At 40.8% G+C, this 21,754-nt stretch overlaps 1 protein-coding gene across 1 annotated transcript in view; it reads right to left on the reverse strand.

Annotated features, from left to right (window-relative positions):
- Positions 1-18,799, reverse strand: part of LOC126481755 (peptidoglycan recognition protein 1-like) — a 97,268-nt gene extending 78,469 nt beyond the window's left edge. Inside the window, exon 1 of the mRNA XM_050105709.1 lies at positions 18,697-18,799. Within this exon, the coding sequence (XP_049961666.1) occupies positions 18,697-18,799 (103 nt within the window). The remainder of the gene's footprint in view (positions 1-18,696) is intronic.
- Positions 18,800-21,754: the final 2,955 nt, after the last annotated feature.

Consider the following 21,754-nt stretch of genomic DNA (forward strand, 5'->3'; position numbering starts at 1 on the left):
ACGTAATGCGAAACATGCGGTATTCCAGGTACCCAGTTTCACCCTCAGCTCTACATAATATACTTTACCACTACACTGACAAAGCCAAACAGGTTGTTCATAGTTGCTTTACATGTGCCAGGTCTTAAGACGAAGATACTGAGAGAGGGAGATCGTCATATATTATAGAGCTACCACACTTGATCCTTAAAATGAAGGATGGGTCTGAGAAAGCAATGTTGCTGGTTAAGGGTTTAAAATATGCAAACAGTACCTGAAATTGGTCAGATATATGTAAAAATATATGATCTTGAACTTGACCTTAGTCAGAATAATAGTTTCCATAAAAATTTATGTTTTGCGTAAAATTTTAGAAGCACCTAATTTTAATGTTACAAGATTAAAAATTTTAATGGTAAAAGAATCTGAACATAAAAAATCATACTGAAACACTGTTACACTACTTTTAGTATTTATCGAGTTTTTTTCTGGTCAGTGTTCTCTATGTGGATTAACGATACGAGAGATATGATGAGCAGCAATCTGTGACTGTTTGCTGATGATGCTGTAGTGCCAGCCAGAGTGGTCGAGCGGTTAAAGGCGCTACAGTCTGGAACCGCACGACCGCTACGGTCGCAGGTTCGAATCCTGCCTCAGGCATGGATGTGTGAGATGTCCTTAGGTTAGTTAGGTTTAAGTGGTTCTAAGTTCTAGGTGCCTTATGACCACAGCAGTTGAGTCCCATAGTGCTCAGAGCGATTTGATGCTGTAGTGTGCGTGACGGCTTTGTCGTTGAATAACTGTAGGAGCATACAGGATGACTTAGACAGTATTTATATTTGTTGTGATGAATGGCAGCTTGCTCGAAATGAAGACAATTTTAAGTTATTTTGGATCAGTAGGGACCACAATCCCGTAATGTTCGAATACAGTATTCATGTTGTACTGATTGACAACCTAGGGTCCATGAAATACATAGACGTAACTTTGCAAGCACGTGAGGTCGGTAAGAGGGAAGAAGAATGCTCTACTTTAGTTTATTGAGAGAATTCTAGGGAAGTGGAGACCTTGTTGTTGTTGTGGTCTTCAGTCCTGAGACTGGTTTGATGCAGCTCTCCATGCTACTCTATCCTGTGCAGTACCTACTGCAACCTACATCCTTCTGAATCTGCTTAGTGTATTCATCTCTTGGTCTCTCTCTACGATTTTTACCCTTCACGCTGCCCTCCAATACTAAATTGGTGATCCCTTGATGCCTCATAACATGTCCTACCAACCGATCCCTTCTTCTGGTCAAGTTGTGCAACAAACTTCTCTTCTCCCCAATCCTATTCAATACTTCCTCATTAGTTATGTGATCTACCCATCTAATCTTCAGCATTCTTCTGTAGCACCACATTTTGAAAGCTTCTATTCTCTTCTTGTCCAAACTATTTATCGTCCATGTTTCACTTCCATACATGGCTACACTCCATACGAATACTTTCAGAAATGACTTCCTGACACTTAAATCAATACTGGATGTTAACAAATTTCTCTTCTTCAGAAACGCTTTCCTTTCCATTGCCAGCCTACATTTTACATCCTCTCTACTTCGACCATCATCAGTTATTTTGCTCCCCAAATAGCAAAACTCCTTTACTACTTTAAGTGCCTCATTTCCTAATCTAATTCCCTCAGCATCACCCGACTTAATTAGACTACATTCCATTATCCTTTTTTTGCTTTTGTTGATGTTCATCTTATATCCTCCTTTCAAGACACTGTCCATTCCATTCAACTGTTCTTCCAAGTCCTTTGCTGTCTCTGACAGAATTACAATGTCATCGGCGAACCTCAAAGTTTTTATTTCTTCTCCATGAATTTTAATACCTACTCCGAATTTTTCTTTTGTTTCCTTTACTGCTTGCTCAATATACAGATTGAACAACATCGGGGAGAGGCTACAACCCTGTCTTACTCCCTTCGCAACCACTGCTTCCCTTTCATGTCCCTCGACTCTTATAACTGCCATCTGGTTTCTGTACAAATTGTAAATAGCCTTTCGCTCCCTGTATTTTACCCCTGCCACCTTTAGAATTTGAAAGAGAGTATTCCAGTCACCATTGTAAAAAGCTTTCTCTAAGTCTATAAATGCTAGAAACGTAGGTTTGCCTTTCCTTAATCTTTCTTCTAAGATAAGTTGTAAGGTCAGTATTGCCTCACGTGTTCCAGTGTTTCTACGGAATCCAAACTGATCTTCCCCGAGGCTGGCTTCTTCTAGTTTTTCCATTCGTCTTGCTCACCAGATGGTAGAGTTTTGTCAGGACTGGCTCTCCCAAGGCCATCAGTAGTTCCCATGGAATGTTGTCTACTCCGGGGGCCTTGTTTCGACTCAGGTCTTTCAGTGCTCTGTCAAACTCTTCACGCAGTATCATATCTCCCATTTCATCTTCATCTACATCCTCTTCCATTTCCATAATATTGTCCTCAAGTACATCGCCCTTGTATAGACCCTCTATATACTCCTTCCACCTTTCTGCTTTCCCTTCTTTGCTTAGAACTGGGTTTCCATCTGAGCTCTTGATATTCATACAAGTCGTTCTCTTATCTCCAAAGGTCTCTTTAATTTTCCTGTAGACAGTATCTATCTTGCCCCTAGTGAGATAGGCCTCTACATCCTTACATTTGTCCTCTAGCCATCCCTGCTTAGCCATTTTGCACTTCCTGTCGATCTCATTTTTGAGACGTTTGTATTCCTTTTTGCCTGCTTCATTTACTGCATTTTTATATTTTCTCCTTTCATCAATTAAACTCAATATTTCTTCTGTTACCCAAGGATTTGTACTAGCCCTCGTCTTTTTACCTACTTGATCCTCTGCTGCCTTCGCTACTTCATCCGTCAAAGCTACCCATTCTTCTTCTACTGTATTTCTTTCCCCCATTCCTGTCAATTGTTTCCTTATGCTCTCCCTGAAACTCTGTACAACCTCTGGTTCTTTCAGTTTATCCAGGTCCCATCTCCTTAAATTCCCACCTTTTTGGAGTTTCTTCAGTTTTTATCTACAGGTCATAACCAATAGATTGTGGTCAGAGTCCACATCTGCCCCTGGAAATGTCTTACAATTTAAAACCTGGTTCCTAAATCTCTGTCTTACCATTATATAATCTATCTAATACCTTTTAGTATCTCCAGGGTTCTTCCATGTATACAACCTTCTTTCATGATTCTTAAACCAAGTGTTAGTTATGATTATGTTGTGCTCTGTGCAAAATTCTACCAGGCGGCTTCCTCTTTCATTTCTTAGCCCCAATCGATGTTCACCTACTATGTTTCCTTCTCTCCTTTTTCCTACACTCGAATTCCAGTCACCCATGACTATTAAATTTTCGTCTCCCTTCACAATCTGAATAATTTCTTTTATTTCATCATACATTTCTTCAATTTCTTCATCATCTGCAGAGCCAGTTGGCATGTAAACTTGTACTACTGTAGTGGGTGTGGGCTTCGTATCTATCTTGGCCACAATAATGCGTTCACTATGCTGTTTGTAGTAGCTTACCCGCATTCCTATTTTCCTATTCATTATTAAACCAACTCCTGCATTATCCCTATTTGATTTTGTGTTTATAACCCTGTAGTCACCTGACCAGAAGTCTTGTTCCCCCTGCCACCGAACTTCACTAATTCCCACTATATCTAACTTCAACCTATCCATTTCCCTTTTTAAATTTTCTAACCTACCTGCCCGATTAAGGGATCTGACATTCCACGCTCCGATCCGTAGAACGCCAGTTTTCTTTCTCCTGATAACGACACCCTCTTGAGTAGTCCCCGCCCGGAGATCCGAATGGGGGACTATTTTACCTCCGGAATATTTTACCCAAGAGGACGCCATCATCATTTAATCATACAGTAAAGCTGCATGCCCTCGGGAAAAATTACGGCTGTAGTTTCCCCTTGCTTTCAGCCGTTCGCAGTACCAGCACAGCAAGCCCGTTTTGGTTATTGTTACAAGGCCAGGTCAGTCAATTATCCAGACTGTTGCCCTTGCAACTACTGAAAAGGCTGCTGCCCCTCTTCAGGAACCACACGTTTGTCTGGCCTCTCAACGGATACCCCTCCGTTGTGGTTGCACCTACGGTATCGCTGGAGATCTTACGAGTATATAAAGGACATCACTCATTAGTGTGACCCATTCGTGAGTACTGCTGTGGCGTTGGCTATTCTCACCAGAAAGACATGGAAACAATTCAGAAGTGTGGTGCTAGATTTGTTACCGGTGGGTTTGACCAAAGCGTGAGTATTACGTAGATGCTTTGTGAACTCAAATGGAAATCTCTGGAGGGAAGAGGGTGTTCTTTTCGAGAAATGCTATTGAGAAAATTTTGACCTTCAGCGTTTGCAGCTGACTGCAGAATGACAGTACTGATGCCAACGTACATTTTCCGTAAGGACCACAAATACAAGTTAAGAGAAATTAGGGCTCGTGCGCAGACGTATTGACCGTTGTTTTTCCCTTGCACCATTTCTGAGACGAACAGGGAATATGACTAATCGTGATACATGAAACACTCCACCATTCACCGTATGGTCGCATGCGGAGAATTTAGGTAAACATAGATGTAAAAAGTGAAATTTGTCCTAGAATGAACTAAAATATCGTAGATTACCTATTCGTTGACGTAAGTTTGAATATAGAAATTTCAGCACAATATACGTTTTGTGAATTAATTGATATGTTTCAGTTTTTAAGAGAATAATTGTGACATTCAGTGGTACGAAGAAGACAAAGAGAATAATCACGACACACAGTTCCATTTGAAAAGTTGAACAAGCCTTGCTTATTTGTATGTTGATCTTGTTGTGGTCTTCAGTCCTGAGACTGGTTTGATGCAGCTCTCCATGTTACTCTATCCTGTGCAAGCTTCTTCATCTGCCAGTACCTACTGCAACCTACATCCTTCTGAATCTCTTTAATGTATTCATCTCTTGGTCTCCCTCTACGATTTTTAGCCTCCACGCTGCCATCCAATACTAAATTTGTGATCCCTTGATATCTCAGAACATGTCCTACCAACCGATCCCTTCTTCTAGTAAAGTTGTGCCACAAACTCCTCTTCTTCCCAATTCTATTCAATAGCTCCTCATTAGTTATGTGATCTACCCATCTAATCTTCAGCATTCTTCTGTAGCACCACATTTCGAAAGATTCTATTCTCTTCTTGTCCAACCTAGTTATTGACCATGTTTCACTTCCATACAAGGCTACATTCCATGCAACGACTTCCTGACACTTAAATATATACCTTATGTTAACAAATTTCTCTTCTTCAGAAAAGCTTTCCTTGCCATTGCCAGTCTACATTTTATATCCTCTCTACTTCGACCGTCATCAGTTATTTTGCTCCCCAAATAGCAAAACTCCTTTTCTACTTTAAGTCCTCAACTAGAGGTCTTGCAGTCGCAAAGTTTTTATTTCTTCTCCGTGAATTTTTAATACCTACTCCGAATTTTTCTTTTGTTTCCTTTAGTGCTTGCTCAATATACAGATTGAATAACATCGGGGACAGTCATAGGTAGTCAAATTTTAAACTAGTCTGTTATATAAACGATGAGCTGTTGTAGGAAAAATTGGGATGGGAATAGAATCCGAAATGTGGGAGATGTTTGCTATTTAGTACTCAGAGAGTGTGCTCTTTCAGTACAGAGTTGAGTGCGCTATAAGTCCCTAACCGAGACTCCCTTTTGCCATCCGCATCAAGGGAATAAAAGCAACACCGTTAAACGCGTCCGTCGGAATCGGTCGATGTGCTCCCTTCAGCACTTGTGTGAATGTTAGGAAAAGCTGAAAGCATTAACGGTGTTATTACCTCACCTCCTTCGGTCGCTAGGTTCTTTTTTCAAATTTCTTTCTTTTTTTTTCACCTGTGACGAAAATTCGCTTGGCGAGTGAAGCTTTGGGTTTTACAATTTCAAGATGATTTAAACCATCGCTTACTATCAGTAACTGCTAACAATGGAACTTTCATGAAATTTCGAATTTTAACAATGCCAAGTGCTGAGGAAAGGGTATAATTTCTAAGAGATTTTACTGTCTTGTGTGTGCAAACAAGAGGAACTATGGATATGTGAATTTCTTCTTGGAACTTTGAGTGTCTAATTTCAATAGCAACTTAGTCATTACCTTGCATTATTAAGTAAGAGATTTTTCAGCTAAGGAAAGCTGGAATGCAGGCAAGCAGAAAAGAGACTACAGCTAACTCCTTGTACCTGTTTTCAGTATTCAGACAAGCTCTATTAACAATGCCAAGCAAACAGTATGCGTTGTCAATGATGTGGTGCAAATTTGTAATAATACACAAGCCACCAAAGTGAAGCAGAAAATATAAATTGAACTCTTCTACCCATTTGTAACGTGTAAAATTTTGTTTCAAAAGGCAAAAGAATTACCATGAATGCTTTTTCTAAACTCTCCAAAATTAACACAATTGTATGATGTATTATTTACAATTATGTAAGTATATCATACAGTCATGTGGAAGGGCGCCCATATCCAGGGATAAGGCGGGTCAGTCACCTCAACTCCACCCCCGCAGCCCTCTAGCTTTCAAAGAAAGTAAAAAAGCATAGAATAGTCAGGTGTTTTCCTTTTCTTTCTTTCCAAGGGAAAAGGGTATTACTTAGGTTTCTGAGAGTCAGACTGGAACTTTCTTATGGCTACTTACAACTTGCAATTAGTCTTCCAAAATATTAAAAATATTCCATACCTCTATGTCTGTCACACCACTAACTATTGTATGGACGCCCTTGGTCATGTGAACATAATCGCCAACAGAATTGTGAATGAGAACTTCTTGATAGGCGGGACGAAGCACGTTATCTAACAATGAACTGTCACTCACTCGACCTCATACAGTATTTTAAGGGTCAAAATGCACACTTGCAATATATCAACACCAGCAGTCGATCCGGCGCGAAAATTTGATCCATAACTCTGACAGTATGCAGCTGTGACCTTCTGAATGTACAGCTTTCAACATTTCCCGTGCACCGGTTGTTGGTCACTTCCTCCACCCCATCGCACCCGCCCAATGTCCCAGAGCGAGGTACTGTACTGCAGGTAATCAACAAGAGTGCTCCTATTCGAGGGATGTTGAAGAGGAGGGGGACGTGGATACATGTGCCCAATGTATTTTGAAATTTTGTTCGAGGACATGTGAAGAGTCCAGGCAACAAATGATGAGGGGTCCACATTTTATGAAAAATGAGCTTCCAGTGAGTTTGTATACTTCAACCCCAACACAATATGTTGAACTACTCCCAGAAGGCTAAAAAGATGAATGTCTGTGGATACACAACCAACAAAAATATGTGTTTAGGCAAGAAAGATGAGGGTGCCATTGTACGTCAGCGACAAAAATGAGGATCCACTTAGTTGGCTGTGCTGACTGCAGAGTGCTCTGCACAGTCGATGCATCTTTGTGGATTAATACAGTGCTCTCCTGTCACTCGTCATCGGCCTAGGAAACAGGAATCTGTGACTGACTTTCACTCATATTCATATTCTTATAAAGTGAGAGTACTAAGTATTGAACAAGTTTGTGAAATTCATGTATGTTACATATCATTTTTATCACTTCATGTCATTACAGCTGAAAGCCTGCAAAATCTACAACAGTGTCTTAAAACAACAGGTTTACCACCGTTGGATATGCGAGGAAAACCCAGCTCCAGGCATAAGAAGCTTCCTGATGATATTGTAAATTCTGTAATTGAACACATTCAGTCCATTAAAAGCAGAAGGTCTCACTATGGTTTAGCTCAGTCTCAAAAACACTACTTACCAGAGGAACTTAACGTGAGTAAAATGTTTTGTCTCTACAAAAAGGCTTTCCCAGACAGTAAAATATCACTGAAAAAGTGCAGAGAAATATTTAGCACCAAATTTAATTTGACCTTTTGCTATCCAAGGAGTAACACCTGTATCACCTGTGACGGATTTACTGTGAAAATAGAATCTGTTCATTCGAAACTAAGCCCAATCCACTACTTCGCAGAATGAAGTTTTAAAACTCTACTATGAATTAATGAACCTACTACAAAAAAAGAATTACACTTAAAGCGAGCTGATTCTTTTCACAAACTAAAGAAAAATGCTAGGCTTGCAGCACAAAAAGACTAGGCCAAAGAAGCAATCGCCATGGACTTTTAGAAAAACCTACCTCTTCCAAATATCAGACCAAACGATGTTTACTATCTACAGCAGCTATCATTCTACATGTTTAACATACACCAATTATCAGATCATGACGCTAGTTTCCACACGTATCCTCAAACTTCGGGCAAAAAAGGAGGAGATGAGGTTTGTTCCATGCTGTGGGATTTCATTTTTCATCATCTTCACTCTGAAGTAAAGGAGCTTTCAATTATTTGTGCCTCATGTAGTGGTCAAAACAAGAACTACTCTGTGTTTAGAATGCTACACTACATTGTACATAACACCAAACGACTAGATACAATAGAAATGGTTTTTCCAATAAGAAGACATTCGTATTTAGAATGCGATAACAGCATGGGTTTAGTTAACCAGAAGTCTGTGGTTGAACTTCCGTCTGAGTGGAACGAAGTTCTCCAGAACTCCAGAAACAAACCAAGACCACTTAGTCATTTTTTGCGACAATCAAGAAATATTCAGACCGTGGACCACCTTTCTTTCCCCATTGTATGTAAAAGAATGTCCCTTTAAAACACGTCCAGTGAGGAAACTGAAGATCGTCCGTCACCATCCTAGAATGATATTAAATCGGCAAACCTAAAATGGCATGGATGATGAAAGTGTTGTCACTAAACCGAAGAGGAAAATCTTATCTCTACCTGACGGCTGCTTTCATCTTCCTGAATTAGAATATGATGGGCCTATACCTGTTCCAAAAGCAAAGTTTGATGACCTTCAGCATCTAAAGAAATTTTGTTCTGTCAAAGCCCAAAAATTTTATGCATCACTCCGTTATTTGTGAAGCGTACTGTGTATTTAAGAAGCCTAGTGTTAGTTTCAGGTAATGATGTAGGCCAATTTATAACAAGTGACATTTTAGGTGTTTCAAAAGCTACCACACAAACAATATAGTCATAGATTTCAATACAAATGAATGGACACTCATCCTTTTGCCTACATTTTTATGACATAAATCAATTATAATGTTATTTTTATATGTTACATTAATGCAAAAAGTCTATCCATATAATAAAAATGTACCAGATATGTTATTTATAATTGTAACATCATAATAATTATTGTTTATGTTTAGGATTTTGTCATTTCGTTTCAAAATTAAAACCGCTGTTTTCTCAAAACTTTGTTTACTGGACCCTCCACTTTTTTCCCTGGACTCTTTATATGCTATTACGCTAAAAATAGGTAAGTAAAGTGAGCACATAATACTTCAACCTCACCCACATGTATGTTCAACATTACTTAACAATATTCTCGTATCGATATTTCACAACAACATGTTCGCCACAAAATCGAAATGAGTAAACTAACTAAGCAACTGAAGAATTATTATGAAATGTAGTTAATGATTTTCGATTTGCAATTTAATCATTCCGTTCTCGTTGAAGAACAGAGCATCACCTGCAACTATACTTCCCTTTAACATTGTCAGCTTTAAAATCCAACAAAAAATAAGGCATAACAGTATTGTTAATATTGAAACAGCAGTCGGCTAATTCTTCAATGAAACATTCATTCGTTTCCTTCATTTACACTGCATTTGTTAATCACACATAAAAATTTTCAAAGTAAAGAAATCTCTGACACAAGCTACAGTTTGGAAAACGTGCACTTGAACACCACGAGCAAAAGGTGTTATCCATGGCGAAACAGTATTTCACAAACCTCTAAATTCTCTGCATAATACCTCACACTCAGGTAGTGTTGTAAAACTGTCGTAGGCTACCTTAGACTACAATAAGTAAATCTAGACTACAGAAGTTTTCCTTAACTGTATGATGGGTGTGTTGCATATCTATCGGGCGTTACTTCATAACGATCACTCTCTTTACATATAAGATCGGTGTCTTACTAGATTCCCCTAAAAACCGGAGGCGGTGAACTGTTTATAACTTGAGTGAGGGTAGGTAAAGAGGTTGATACTCTACAGAACATTTTTACTCCACATAGTTATCCTCCTCGCTCTTACTTAAAAGTAAACAGTATTTGTAGCACGATTAATACAGTCAATGTTTAATTCAGGTTTTATTCGAAAGTTCTTGATTTGTAACCTGAAACAGAGGGATGTTGTAAAAAATAAAGAAAAGAATAGATATTTCTCATATAGCGCTAGAAAACGCAATTTCCTCCACGAAAAGGTAAAATGGAAAAAAAGAGACACAAAACAAAAATATATCAAACACTGCATCAATACTTCGTCGAACTTTTATAAAACATGTTTCTGTTATTCATAAACAACTTTCACATTTATCAATAATAACAGAACACTCTTGCCTTTGATCATGGTGGAGAACGTTCTACTGAGTACGAAACAACAAGAATAATTAAATAACTCTTTATATTTGTGCATGTAAAATGCACTTGCATCAAAAGTAATTGATCTGGCTACATAAAAGCGCAGAAGTCAAGCGATCATCTAATTTTTATTGATTATAAAGTGCAATATATGTTCTGTAAGGAGATGAAATTCATAATAGACTAACCTTTAATGATGAGCAGTTCTAATTATGTGTAAAACAAACGATCAAACAAACAAAAAACATTTTTTTTCTGTTACTCGTTTATCCAAGTTCCTTTACCCTACCAATTCTACCAATACTTCCGGTAATACTATCATTTTCTACGTACTTTAATAATGTACCATAACTACCGAACCGTAGTTTTGGTAGAGCGCACCTCTACGCTCAGGTTGGGGTTGGGGTTCATTTGCGGGGAGGAGACCAAACAGCGAGGTCATCGATCTCATCGGATAGGGAAGGGTGGGGAAGGAAGGTTGCCATGCACTTTCAAAGGAACCAGCCCAGCATTTGCCTGAGGCGATTTAAGGAAATCACGGAAAATCTAAATCATGATGGCCGAACGCAGCTTTCGATAGGTTTTTTTCGTTACTAACAAATGTAATTGACAAACACAAACTAATGACTTCTCAAATATTTAATCGTGATGAAACAGGCGTTTCAGTTAATCCTTAAAACCAATCAAAGATCATAGCTTGCAAGGGGAAACGTGACGAAGGATCGTTAACATCTGCAAAACTGTAACCTGCCTCATTTGTATGTCAGCAAGCGGGGCTTACATGCCTCCAATGCTTATTTTTCCACGAAAGAAGAAGCAGAATGAATTTGAGTTAGGACTGTCACCAGGAGGTTGGGCTCAGGTCCACAGCACCGGATGGATGAACACAGAGTCATTCTTTGTATGGTTTCGAAAATTTGTGGTATTTTCTAAGGCATCTAAAGACTTCCCAATTCTCCTTATATTAGGTGGCCACTCAACACATACCAAGAACATTGACGTTATAGACTACGCGAGGGAGAGTGGCGTTTCGTTGCTATGTTTACCACCACATTGCCCTCACAGACCTCAGTCGCTTCATGTTTCTTTTATGAAACCTTTAAGTCTTCATTATAGTGATGAGCTCCGAAAATGGCTACGAAGCAACCCAGGGAAAGTCGTAACTCTCTTTCAAATTTCGAAGCTTTTTGGTTCAGCTTTCATCAAAAGTGCAACAATGAAAAACGCTATTAAAGGTTTCGAAACTACTGGAATATGGCCCACTGACCCATCCATATTCACCGATGCAGATTTCCTCCCGGCAGACACAACTGACATCGGACTTGATAGGCCGTCACATAAGGAAGTTATGATATCTGCAGCTGAACAATTGGAATTGTTTTCACCTAGCACACCAGCTAAAAAAGACGATGCCAATGGGTTGGATGATCAAGCTGGCGAGGTTTCAGCGAATTGTAACAATGAACTGCCGCCTAAGAATGACAAAGTTATTGAGGCTAATTGCTCTAGTCCTGGGTGCTCTTGGATGGCTACCGACAACACGGCCTCCTCATTTCACATTTCACCTGAAATTCTGATGCCCTTGCCAAAAGTTAACGAAAGCACGAATAGAGCGAAACGGAAGAGGGGGAAGAGCGTTGTTTTAACTGATTCGGCGTACATAAAAGCTAATTAAGCTATAGTGTATTTTCTTTCTCAGTTCCGATGCTAAGTTTTTGCTAATGAAGGTGCCTTCCTGTTCAGGTGTATTTTGCTTCTGATGAAGGTACATTTATGTTTAAAGTCTTGAAGTACATAAAAGAGTTAGAAGCCATTATTAAGGAAAAGGACGAAAAGGACTTTTCCAAAGAAGAAAGAGCAAAGAAAAAACTATTTGCGGAAGAGAATAAAATTAAGAATTCAAAAAAGAAAGGAAAGGGCCTGAAGACAAATGGAAAAAAGAAGGAGAGAGCATCCAATACTAACGAGAGTGATTATGAGGAAATTTCTGACTGTGAATGTTTATATTGTGGTGAGTTTTATTCAAAATCAGTTGAAGGTTGGGTCGCTTGTTCCATGTGCAAAAAATGGGCACACGATTCTTATGCAGGAATAGATATCGAAGATGATGAGTCTCTCCTCGTGTAGTTTGACATTAACATTCACTTTAAACTAAATAAATACCGAGCAAGGCAACATTTCTTGCATTTCCGATAATTTTATACGTTTTTATAATCACTTGTACTTACCACCCCAATCTGCCCCGTGCACTGGGCGGAATGGGGCAAAAGATATATCTTTCTGGTTCTGAGTGAAAAAAATGTTGCTCTTTTATTTTATGGCAATGTTCTTGTATATTTGTGATTAAATCATCACAATGTGCTCATATAAAAATTGGTAACTCTGTTATTTAACACTTTTGTACTTTTAATCAATGTTTTCAACTTTGTACCCCGTTCTACCCCGGATTTCCCTACATACACTTGGTGTCCATTCTTAAGGCCAGTGACCTCTTCTGTGCGGATGCGCACCGGGCTCGAACCCTTACATGAATCGGCGAAATACCGCGAGTAATGAGGATAAAGGGCAAGACCAATACATTTGTGGTGCTTGGCTATGTTGAGAATTTCGGTTTGACAGGGAGCTTGCTAGAGTAGTCAGTGCAGTTGCCATGACGACTGTGTCTCTATGGCGCAGTGGTAAGAGCATCTGCATAGTAAGCAAGAGATCCGGGTTGGAATCCTGGTCCGGCACAAGTTTTCAACTTTCTGCATCAGTTTCAATCAGTGCCCGCTCGGAGCCAAGATCTATAATCCTTTATGTCTTAGACCTCAATAAGATTTCAAAGAGGTGTACAGATTGGCAAATTGCTTTAAATGTACATAAATGTAAAATTACGGATTTCACGAACCGGAAAACCGTATTAAACGTAGTATCACAGTCGGATTTCAAATACCTTTAGTCATGTAACGCAACTGAGAATACAATGGCTAACAAATGAACAAAAATCTACGACTACGCAACGAGTCACTATTAGGATCAGTGAACTCACTGGGTGTAGTAATTTGCAGGGATATGATGTGCAGTGGTCACACAGGTTCATTCTTGTAAAGCGGGAGGCAAACTTCGGTTTATTGGCGGGACACTGGGAAAATGTAGTGTATCTACAAAAGAGACGACTCAGAAATCACTTAGGCGTACCATTCTGAGCTATTGCTTAAGTGTGTCGGACCCATAGCAAATAGCACTACCAACGGATATCGAACATACATAAAGAAGGGCGGCACGAATGGTCACATGTTTCATTTGTAAGTTTTTTGTCCTATTGTCCTCAGTTGCTTGTATTACTACGTTGATTATTATCACTTTATGTCTAATTATAACTGGAAAGAAAACAAATATTTCGTGCCATACACATTTATGTTAAATGAACTAAATGAGTGTTCACTACATAGTGCATGGCAGTAAGAAGCTGAACAATTTTAAGATCTGAACAAGAACACGGTGGTTCATGGTGTGGGTTCCTGTAGTCATGTCCTAGTTCATGAACCACGGGCAACGTATGAGTGGCCAAGTAAGTGGTCCCGACAGTCGGGATACCAGTTACTTTGGAATAAGGCTGGGCATCTCGTACATATTCTGAGTCGTAGTCACCATTGTGCTCATACGGCAAAGACTACCAAATCCACCGGTTAGTCCCTCAGCCGTTAGGGGTAAAACCCAATGGGACTCGGGGCAAGTAAGGCTAGCAACCTGCTTCCCTGGTACTTTAAATATGATGCTGGCAACAATCAGAGCAAAATGCCTCGGACCTTTGGAGGTGACGGAGTCCCACCTCTAACTGACAAACCAGGGACTCCTAAGATACGACTTGGCAAACAAATGGTAATGAGATGGGGAGCTATTAATATCAATCGGGGCTACTCTTGGAAGAAGGTAGAGCTGGCAGAGGCTGCAAGTAAGATGGGGCTGGACGTTTTAGCTGTTAGTGACATTCGGGTAAGGGGTGAGAAAGAAGGGGAAGTGGGAGAGTACAAGGTCTACTTGTCAGGAGTCAAAGCAGCAATAGGACAATGGGGTGTAGGACTTTACATCAGGAAAGAAATGGAACCCAGCGTAGTTGCAATAAGGTATGTAAACGAACGACTGATGTGGATAGATTTGACAGTGTCTAGCAAGAAAATTAGGATTGTGTCAGTATATTCGCATTGTGAAGGGACTGATCAAGATAAGATGGATAATTTTTATGAGGCACTCAGTGATGTAGGTGTCAGAGTAAAGGACAAGGACAGTGTTCTGCTCATGGTTGATTTTAACGCCAGGATTGGAAATCGAACAGAAGGGTATGAAAAGGTTATGGGTAAATTTGGAGAGGATATGGAGGCCAACAGGAATGGGCAGCAACTCTTGGATTTCTGTGCCAGTATGGGCTTAGTAATCACAAACTCCTTTTTTAAACATAAGAACATACACCGGTATACTTGGGAAAGCAGGGGAACCAGATCTGTCATTGACTATATAATAACAGATCAGGAATTCAGGAAGGCTGTGAGGGACACACGTGTATTCAGAGGATTCTTTGATGACATTGATCATTATTTAATCTGCGGTGAAATTGGGATTGCGAGGCCGAAAGTGCAGGAGGTCAGGTCCATATGTAGGAGGATAAGAGTGGAGAAATTTCAGGATAAGGAAATCAGGCACAAGTACATAACAGCGATCTCAGAAAGGTAAAAGTTAGCTGAATGTAGTCAATTACAGTCATTGGAAAAGGAATGGACAAGGTACAGGGACACAGTACTAGAAGTGGCTAAAGAATGTCTTGGAACAGTAGTGTGTAAAAGTAGGAGGAAGCAAACAGCTTGGTGGAATGACACAGTCAAGGCAGCCTGTAAAAGGAAAAAGAAGGCGTATCAAAAATGGCTACATACTAGAACTCAGGTAGACAGAGAAAGTTATGTTGAAGAAAGAAACAAAGCCAAACAGATAATTGCAGCATCCAAGAAGAAATCTTGGGAAGACTTTGGAAACAGGTTGGAGACTATGGGTCAAGCTGCTGGAAAACCATTTTGGAGTGTAATTAGCAGTCTTCTAAAGGGAGGTAAGAAGGAAATGGCAAGTATTTTGGACAGGTCAGGAAAACTGTTGGTGAATCCTGTGGATGCCTTGGGCAGATGGAGGGAATATTTTGAAGAGTTGCTCAATGTAGGTGAAAATACGATCAGTAATGTTTCAGATTTCGAGGTAGAATGGGATAGGAATGATGATGGAAATAGGATCACGTTTGAGGAAGTGGAGAAAATGGTCAATAGATTGCAGTGCAATAAAGCAGCTGGAGTGGATGAAATTAAGTCGGAACTCATCAAGTACAGTGGAATGTCAGGTCTTAAATGGCTACACAGGATAATTGAAGTGGCCTTGGAGTCGGGACAGGTTCCATCAGACTGGACAAAAGCAGTAATCACACCAATCTTTAAACATGGAAACAGAAAAGATTGTAACAACTACAGAGGTATCTCTTTAATCAGCGTTGTGGGTAAAATCTTCTCAGGTATTGTTGAAAGGAAAGTGCGAGTATTAGTTGAGGACCAATTGGATGAAAATCAGTGTGGGTTAAGGCATCTTAGAGGTTGTCAGCACCAGATCTTTAGCTTACGACAAATAATGGAGAAGTGTTATGAGTGGAACAGGGAATCGTATCTATGCTTTATAGATCTAGAAAAGGCATATGACCGGGTTCCTAGGAGGAAGTTATTGTCTGTTCTACGAGATTATGGAATAGGAGGCAAACTTTTGCAAGCAATTAAAGGTCTTTACATGGATAGTCAGGCAGCAGTTGGAGTTGACGGCAAACTGAGTTCATGGTTCAGAGTAGTTTCAGGGGTAAGACAAGGCTGCAACCTGTCTCCACTGTTCATATTATTTATGGATCATATGTTGAAAACAATAGACTGGCTGGGTGAGATTAAGATACGTGAACACAAAATAAGCAGTCTTGCATATGCGGATGACTTAGTTGTGATGGCAGATTCGATTAAAAGTTTGCAGAGTAATATTTCAGAGCTAGATCAGAAATGTAAGGACTATGGTATGAAGATTAGCATCTCCAAAACGAAAGTAATGTCAGTGGGAAAGAAATATAAACGGATTGAGTGCCAAATAGGAGGAACAAAGTTAGAACAGGTGGACGGTTTCAAGTACTTAGGATGCATATTCTCACAGGATGGCAACATAGTGAAAGAACTGGAAGCGAGGTGTAGCAAGGCAAATGCAGTGAGCGCTCAGCTACGATCTACTCTCTTCTGCAAGAAGGAAGTCAGTACCAAGACTAAGTTATCTGTGCACCGTTCAATCTTTCGACCAACTTTGTTGTATGGGAGCGAAAGCTGGGTGGATTCAGGTTACCTTATCAATAAGGTTGAGGGTACGGATATGAAAGTAGCTAGGATGATTGCAGGTACTAGTAGATGGGAACAATGGCAGGAGGGTGTCCACAATGAGGAAATCAAAGAAAAACTGGGAATGAACTCTATAGATGTAGCAGTCAGGGCGAACAGGCTTAGATGGTGGGGTCATGTTACACGCATGGGAGAAGCAAGGTTACCCAAGAGACACATGGGTTCAGCAGTAGAGGGCAGGAGGAGTCGGGGCAGACCAAGGAGAAGGTACCTGGATTCGGTTAAGAATGATTTTGAAGTATGGAGGAATTTTATAAGGGGGGCTATGCTCCAAACTGAACGCTGAAAGGCATAATCAGTCTTAAATGATGATCATGATTATGATGATGATAACAAGAGCACGCGTAGAGCAGCATCTAGCAAATTTGGCACTGGTAATGTCGTCTTAATAAAAAGCCGAAATACGTGTGGCACGAAAAATTCGTCTAAATCAGTTGCAATAAGACGGACGTAAACTCATAATCGTTAAGGTAGTTGTCAGAGATTCGCTCAAGCGAGAGCTTCACGGAAATGTTGAAAACCCTAAATTGGAAGACGCTTGAAGACGGACGTCAATTTTCCTACGAAAGCCTGATTACAAAATGTCAACCAGTAATAAGTGAAGACTCTAGAGGTATTCTTTACTCCACTACGTATCACTCAGGTACGAAACGTGAAGATAAAATTTCACTATGCTTTTTTAGTGAATTAATCACATCTGGAGAGCTCAACTCGGTGCCGAAACCAATAGTGAAAATATTACATATTTTTAAGCGATCGTGACACAGTAAATTATTATACAAACCTTTGACAAGGTCATTTATTTCCATTCGGAAATATGTTAGCTAAGATAATCGTAGCCGGAAAAGTCATACTAAATCTACGGTGGACAAACATAATCAACCAGTAGTTTAAGGTTGCCGACAGTATATTGTGCTTGCAACTGTGGCACAAGAAACATGCCTGATTCGTGGTCGTATAGATCTAAATGCTACAGAAGAACGCTGAAGATTAGATGGGTAGATCACATAACTACTGAGGACGTATTGAATAGAATTGGGGAGAAGAGGAGTTTGTGGCACAACTTGACAAAAAGAAGAGACCGGTTAGTAGGACATGTTCTGAGGCATCAAGGGATCACAAATTTAGCATTGGATGGCAGCGTGGAGGGTAAAAATCGTAGAGGGAGACCAAGAGATGAATACACTAAGCAGATTCAGAAGGATGTGGGTTGCAGTAAGTACTGGGAGATGAAGAAGCTTGCAGAGGATAGGGTAGCATGGAGAGCCGCATCAAACCAGTCTCAGGACTGAAGACCACAACAACAACAACAACAACATTGATCTACACTAGCACACTAGCAATAAAGCAAAACAAAAAATAAATAAATACTGTCATACACTGTTTAACGTTCCAGTGAAAATAAGAATAATTTCTCCACCCACAGAGACAACCAAGCACTCTTTCCGCCAGCAATGGTGAGAAAGCTTAACATGTGGTATGTATCCTTTCCCACACACGTCACATTGGTTTTCAGTACAGCTCTCACACGCGTATGAATTACAATTTTCGATCAAACACTGCAAGCGGTTACGTTTTCCACGAAAAATTGGGCAGCAGGGCCATCGAAGTTCGTGCCGTGCTGCATGGATAATAATCCGCCCCTCACCCCAGTAACCTGTGTCAGTGGAGCAGTTGTAACAGTACCGGAGCACACTTGCTCACACAGACCGTCTGTCTGCTATGGCGTAATCCCAGCTGCACTGCCTCTCTGGCGGATTCATACTCACCTTTGCCCTCTAGCAACACGTGGCTCCTGTGTTGCTCGCTGGGTAGCCACCCCTGGCTGGACTTACCGGCTTCAGGGCAGGAGGCGCAACCCGCTCTGCACATGGCTGACTGCGTCGCGGCCGCAGGAAAGCTGGAGTGCATCTGCTCGGCCGGCAGCCTCGGACGCCTGTATGTTCCTCCTGAATCGGCACAGATCGGTAGACATCGGAACGTGACTCATTTGTGACGTCACTGCTCTCAAACAGGAGGCTATCACGTCACCGACGCCACGTCGGTGGCAAGGAAGGAAGAGACATTAGTGCTATAAGATCCGTCGACAATTACGACATAACCGGCCCTCACACTTTCGGTATAATTGTTGCAATAATACTTTGTCAATGAACTGCACGAAAAGTAGGAAGACAAGAAGACAATATTAGATATTGCCCAAATTCTTCGCCCAGGACGCGTAAGTTAGAACTCTGCCTTTATAAATGTCGAACTCGCATGTATTCGGATTTAGTTCTAAATGGTTCAAATGGCTCTGAGCACTATGGGACTTAACATGGGAGGTCATCAGTCCCCTAGAACTTCCATTTCAGGGGCTTCAACATTTCCATGAATCTCTCGCTTGAGTCAAAGAAATTTCTGACAATTACCTTAACGATTATCATTACGTCCATCTAATTACAACTGATTTAGACGAATTTTTTGTGCCACACGTGTTGTGGCTTTGTTATTTGGGCGACATTACCAGTAGAAAATTTGCTAGATGCTGCTCTACGCATGCTCTTGTCCAGATCTTACAACTGTTCATCTGCTTACTGCCATGCACTAGGAAATGAACACTCATGTAGTTCGTTTAACATGAAACGTGTATGGCACGAAAAATTTGTTTTCTTTCCAGTTATAATTAGACATAAAGTCTAGAACTTAGAACTACTTAAACCTAACTAACCTAGGGACATCACACACATCCATGCCCGAGGCAGGATTCGAACTTGCGACCGTAGCGGTCGCGCGGTTCCAGACTGTAGCGCCTAGAATTGCTGGCCACACCGGCCAGCTATTACGATTTAGTTGCTCGCCTTGAAAAACACAAGCAGAAATTATGGAGGACGAGCAAAACACGTCCGGAAAGCTTTCTGCGAACATTTAAATGGGCCAGGAGGTCTTTCATGGCTGCATATATTCGTAAACCACGACAACAATTAATTACAAGTTAAACAAATGGACTGTGTAATTCATAGTGCACATGTGCTGGCTTGAAGATGGACGTCAATTTTCGTATGAAGGCCTATTTACAAAATGTCAACCAGTATTAAGTGAAGACTCGAGAGATATTCTTTACTCCACTAAGTATCACTCAGGTACGAAACGTGAAGACAAAATTTCACTACGCTTTTTTAGTGGATTAACCACATCTGGAGTTCTCAACTCAGTGCCGAAACCAATAGTGAAAATATTACATATTTTTAAGCGATCGTGACACAATAATTTAATATACAAACCTTATTGTTAGGTCATTTATTTCCACTTGGAAATATGTTAGCCAAGATAATCATGGTCAGAAAAGTCATACTAAAACTATGGTGGACAAACATAATGAACCGGTAGTTTAAGGTCGCCGACAGGATATTGTGCTTGCAACTGTGGCACAAGAAACATGTCTGATTCGTGGTCGTATAGATCTAACCTAGCAATAAGGCAAAGGAGAAAATAAATAAATACAGTCAAACACAGTTTAACAGTCCAGTGAAAATAAGATTAATTTCTCTACGCACAGAGATGACCAAGCACTCTTTCCGCAAGGAATGGTCAGAAAGCTTAATATGTGGTATGTATCCTTTCCCACGCACGTCACATTGGTTTTCAGTAAAGCTCTCACACGTGTATGAATTACAATTTTCGGTCAAACACTGCAAGCGGTTGTTTTACCCAAAAAATTGGCCAGCAGGGCCATCGAAGTTCGTGCCGTGCTGCATGGATAATAATCTGCCCCCCACCCCAGTAACCTGTGTCAGTGGAGCAGTTGTAGCAGTACCGGAGCACGCTTGCTCGCACAGACCGTCTCTCTGCTATGAGGTAATCCCAGCTGCACTGCCTCTCTGGCGGATTCATACTCACCTTTGCCCGCTAGCAACACGTGGCTCCTGTGTGGCTCGCTGGGTAGCCACCCCTGGCTGGACTTACCGGCTTCAGGGCAGGAGGCGCAACCCGCTCTGCACATGGCTGACTGCGTCGCGGCCGCAGGAAAGCTGGAGTGCATCTGCTCGGCCGGCAGCCTCGGACGCCTGTATGTTCCTCCTGAATCGGAACAGAACGTGACTCATTTGTGACGTCACTGCTCTCAAACAGGCGGCTATCACGTCACCGACGCCACGTCGATGCAAGGAAGGAAGAGACATTAGTGCTATAAGATCCGTCGACAATTACGACATCAGCGGCCCTCACACGTTCGGTATAATTGTTGCAATAATACTTTGTCAATGAACTGCACGAAAAGTAGGAAGACAAGAAGACAATATTAGATATTGCCCAAATTCTTCGCCCAGGCCGCGTAAGTTAGAACTCTGCCTTTATAGATGTTGAACTCGCATGTATTCGGATTTAGTTCAAAATGGTTCAAATGGCTCTGAGCACTGTGGGACCTAACATGGGAGGCCATCAGTCTCCTAGAACTTCCAATTCAGGGGTTTCAACATTTCCATGAATCTCTCGCTTGAGTCAAAGAAATTTCTGACAATTACCTTAACGATTATCAGTTTACGTCCGTCGAATAACAACTGATTTAAACGAATTTTTCGTGCCACACGTATTGTGGCTTTTTTCAGATGTTCAGACGTGTTTGAAATCTTATGGGACTTAACTCCTAAGGTCAACAGTCCCCAAGCTTACACACTACTTAACCTAAATTATATTAAGGATAAACACACACCCATGCCCGAGGGAGGATTCGAACCTCCGCCGGGACCAGCCACACAGTCCATGCCTGCAGCGCCCTAGACCACTCGGCTAATCCCGCGCGGCAATGTGGCTTTGTTATTTGGACGACATTACCAGTAGCAAATTTGCTAG

This window comes from Schistocerca serialis, chromosome 5 (assembly GCF_023864345.2).
Source record: "Schistocerca serialis cubense isolate TAMUIC-IGC-003099 chromosome 5, iqSchSeri2.2, whole genome shotgun sequence".
In the NCBI taxonomy this organism is placed as follows: domain Eukaryota; kingdom Metazoa; phylum Arthropoda; class Insecta; order Orthoptera; family Acrididae; genus Schistocerca; species Schistocerca serialis.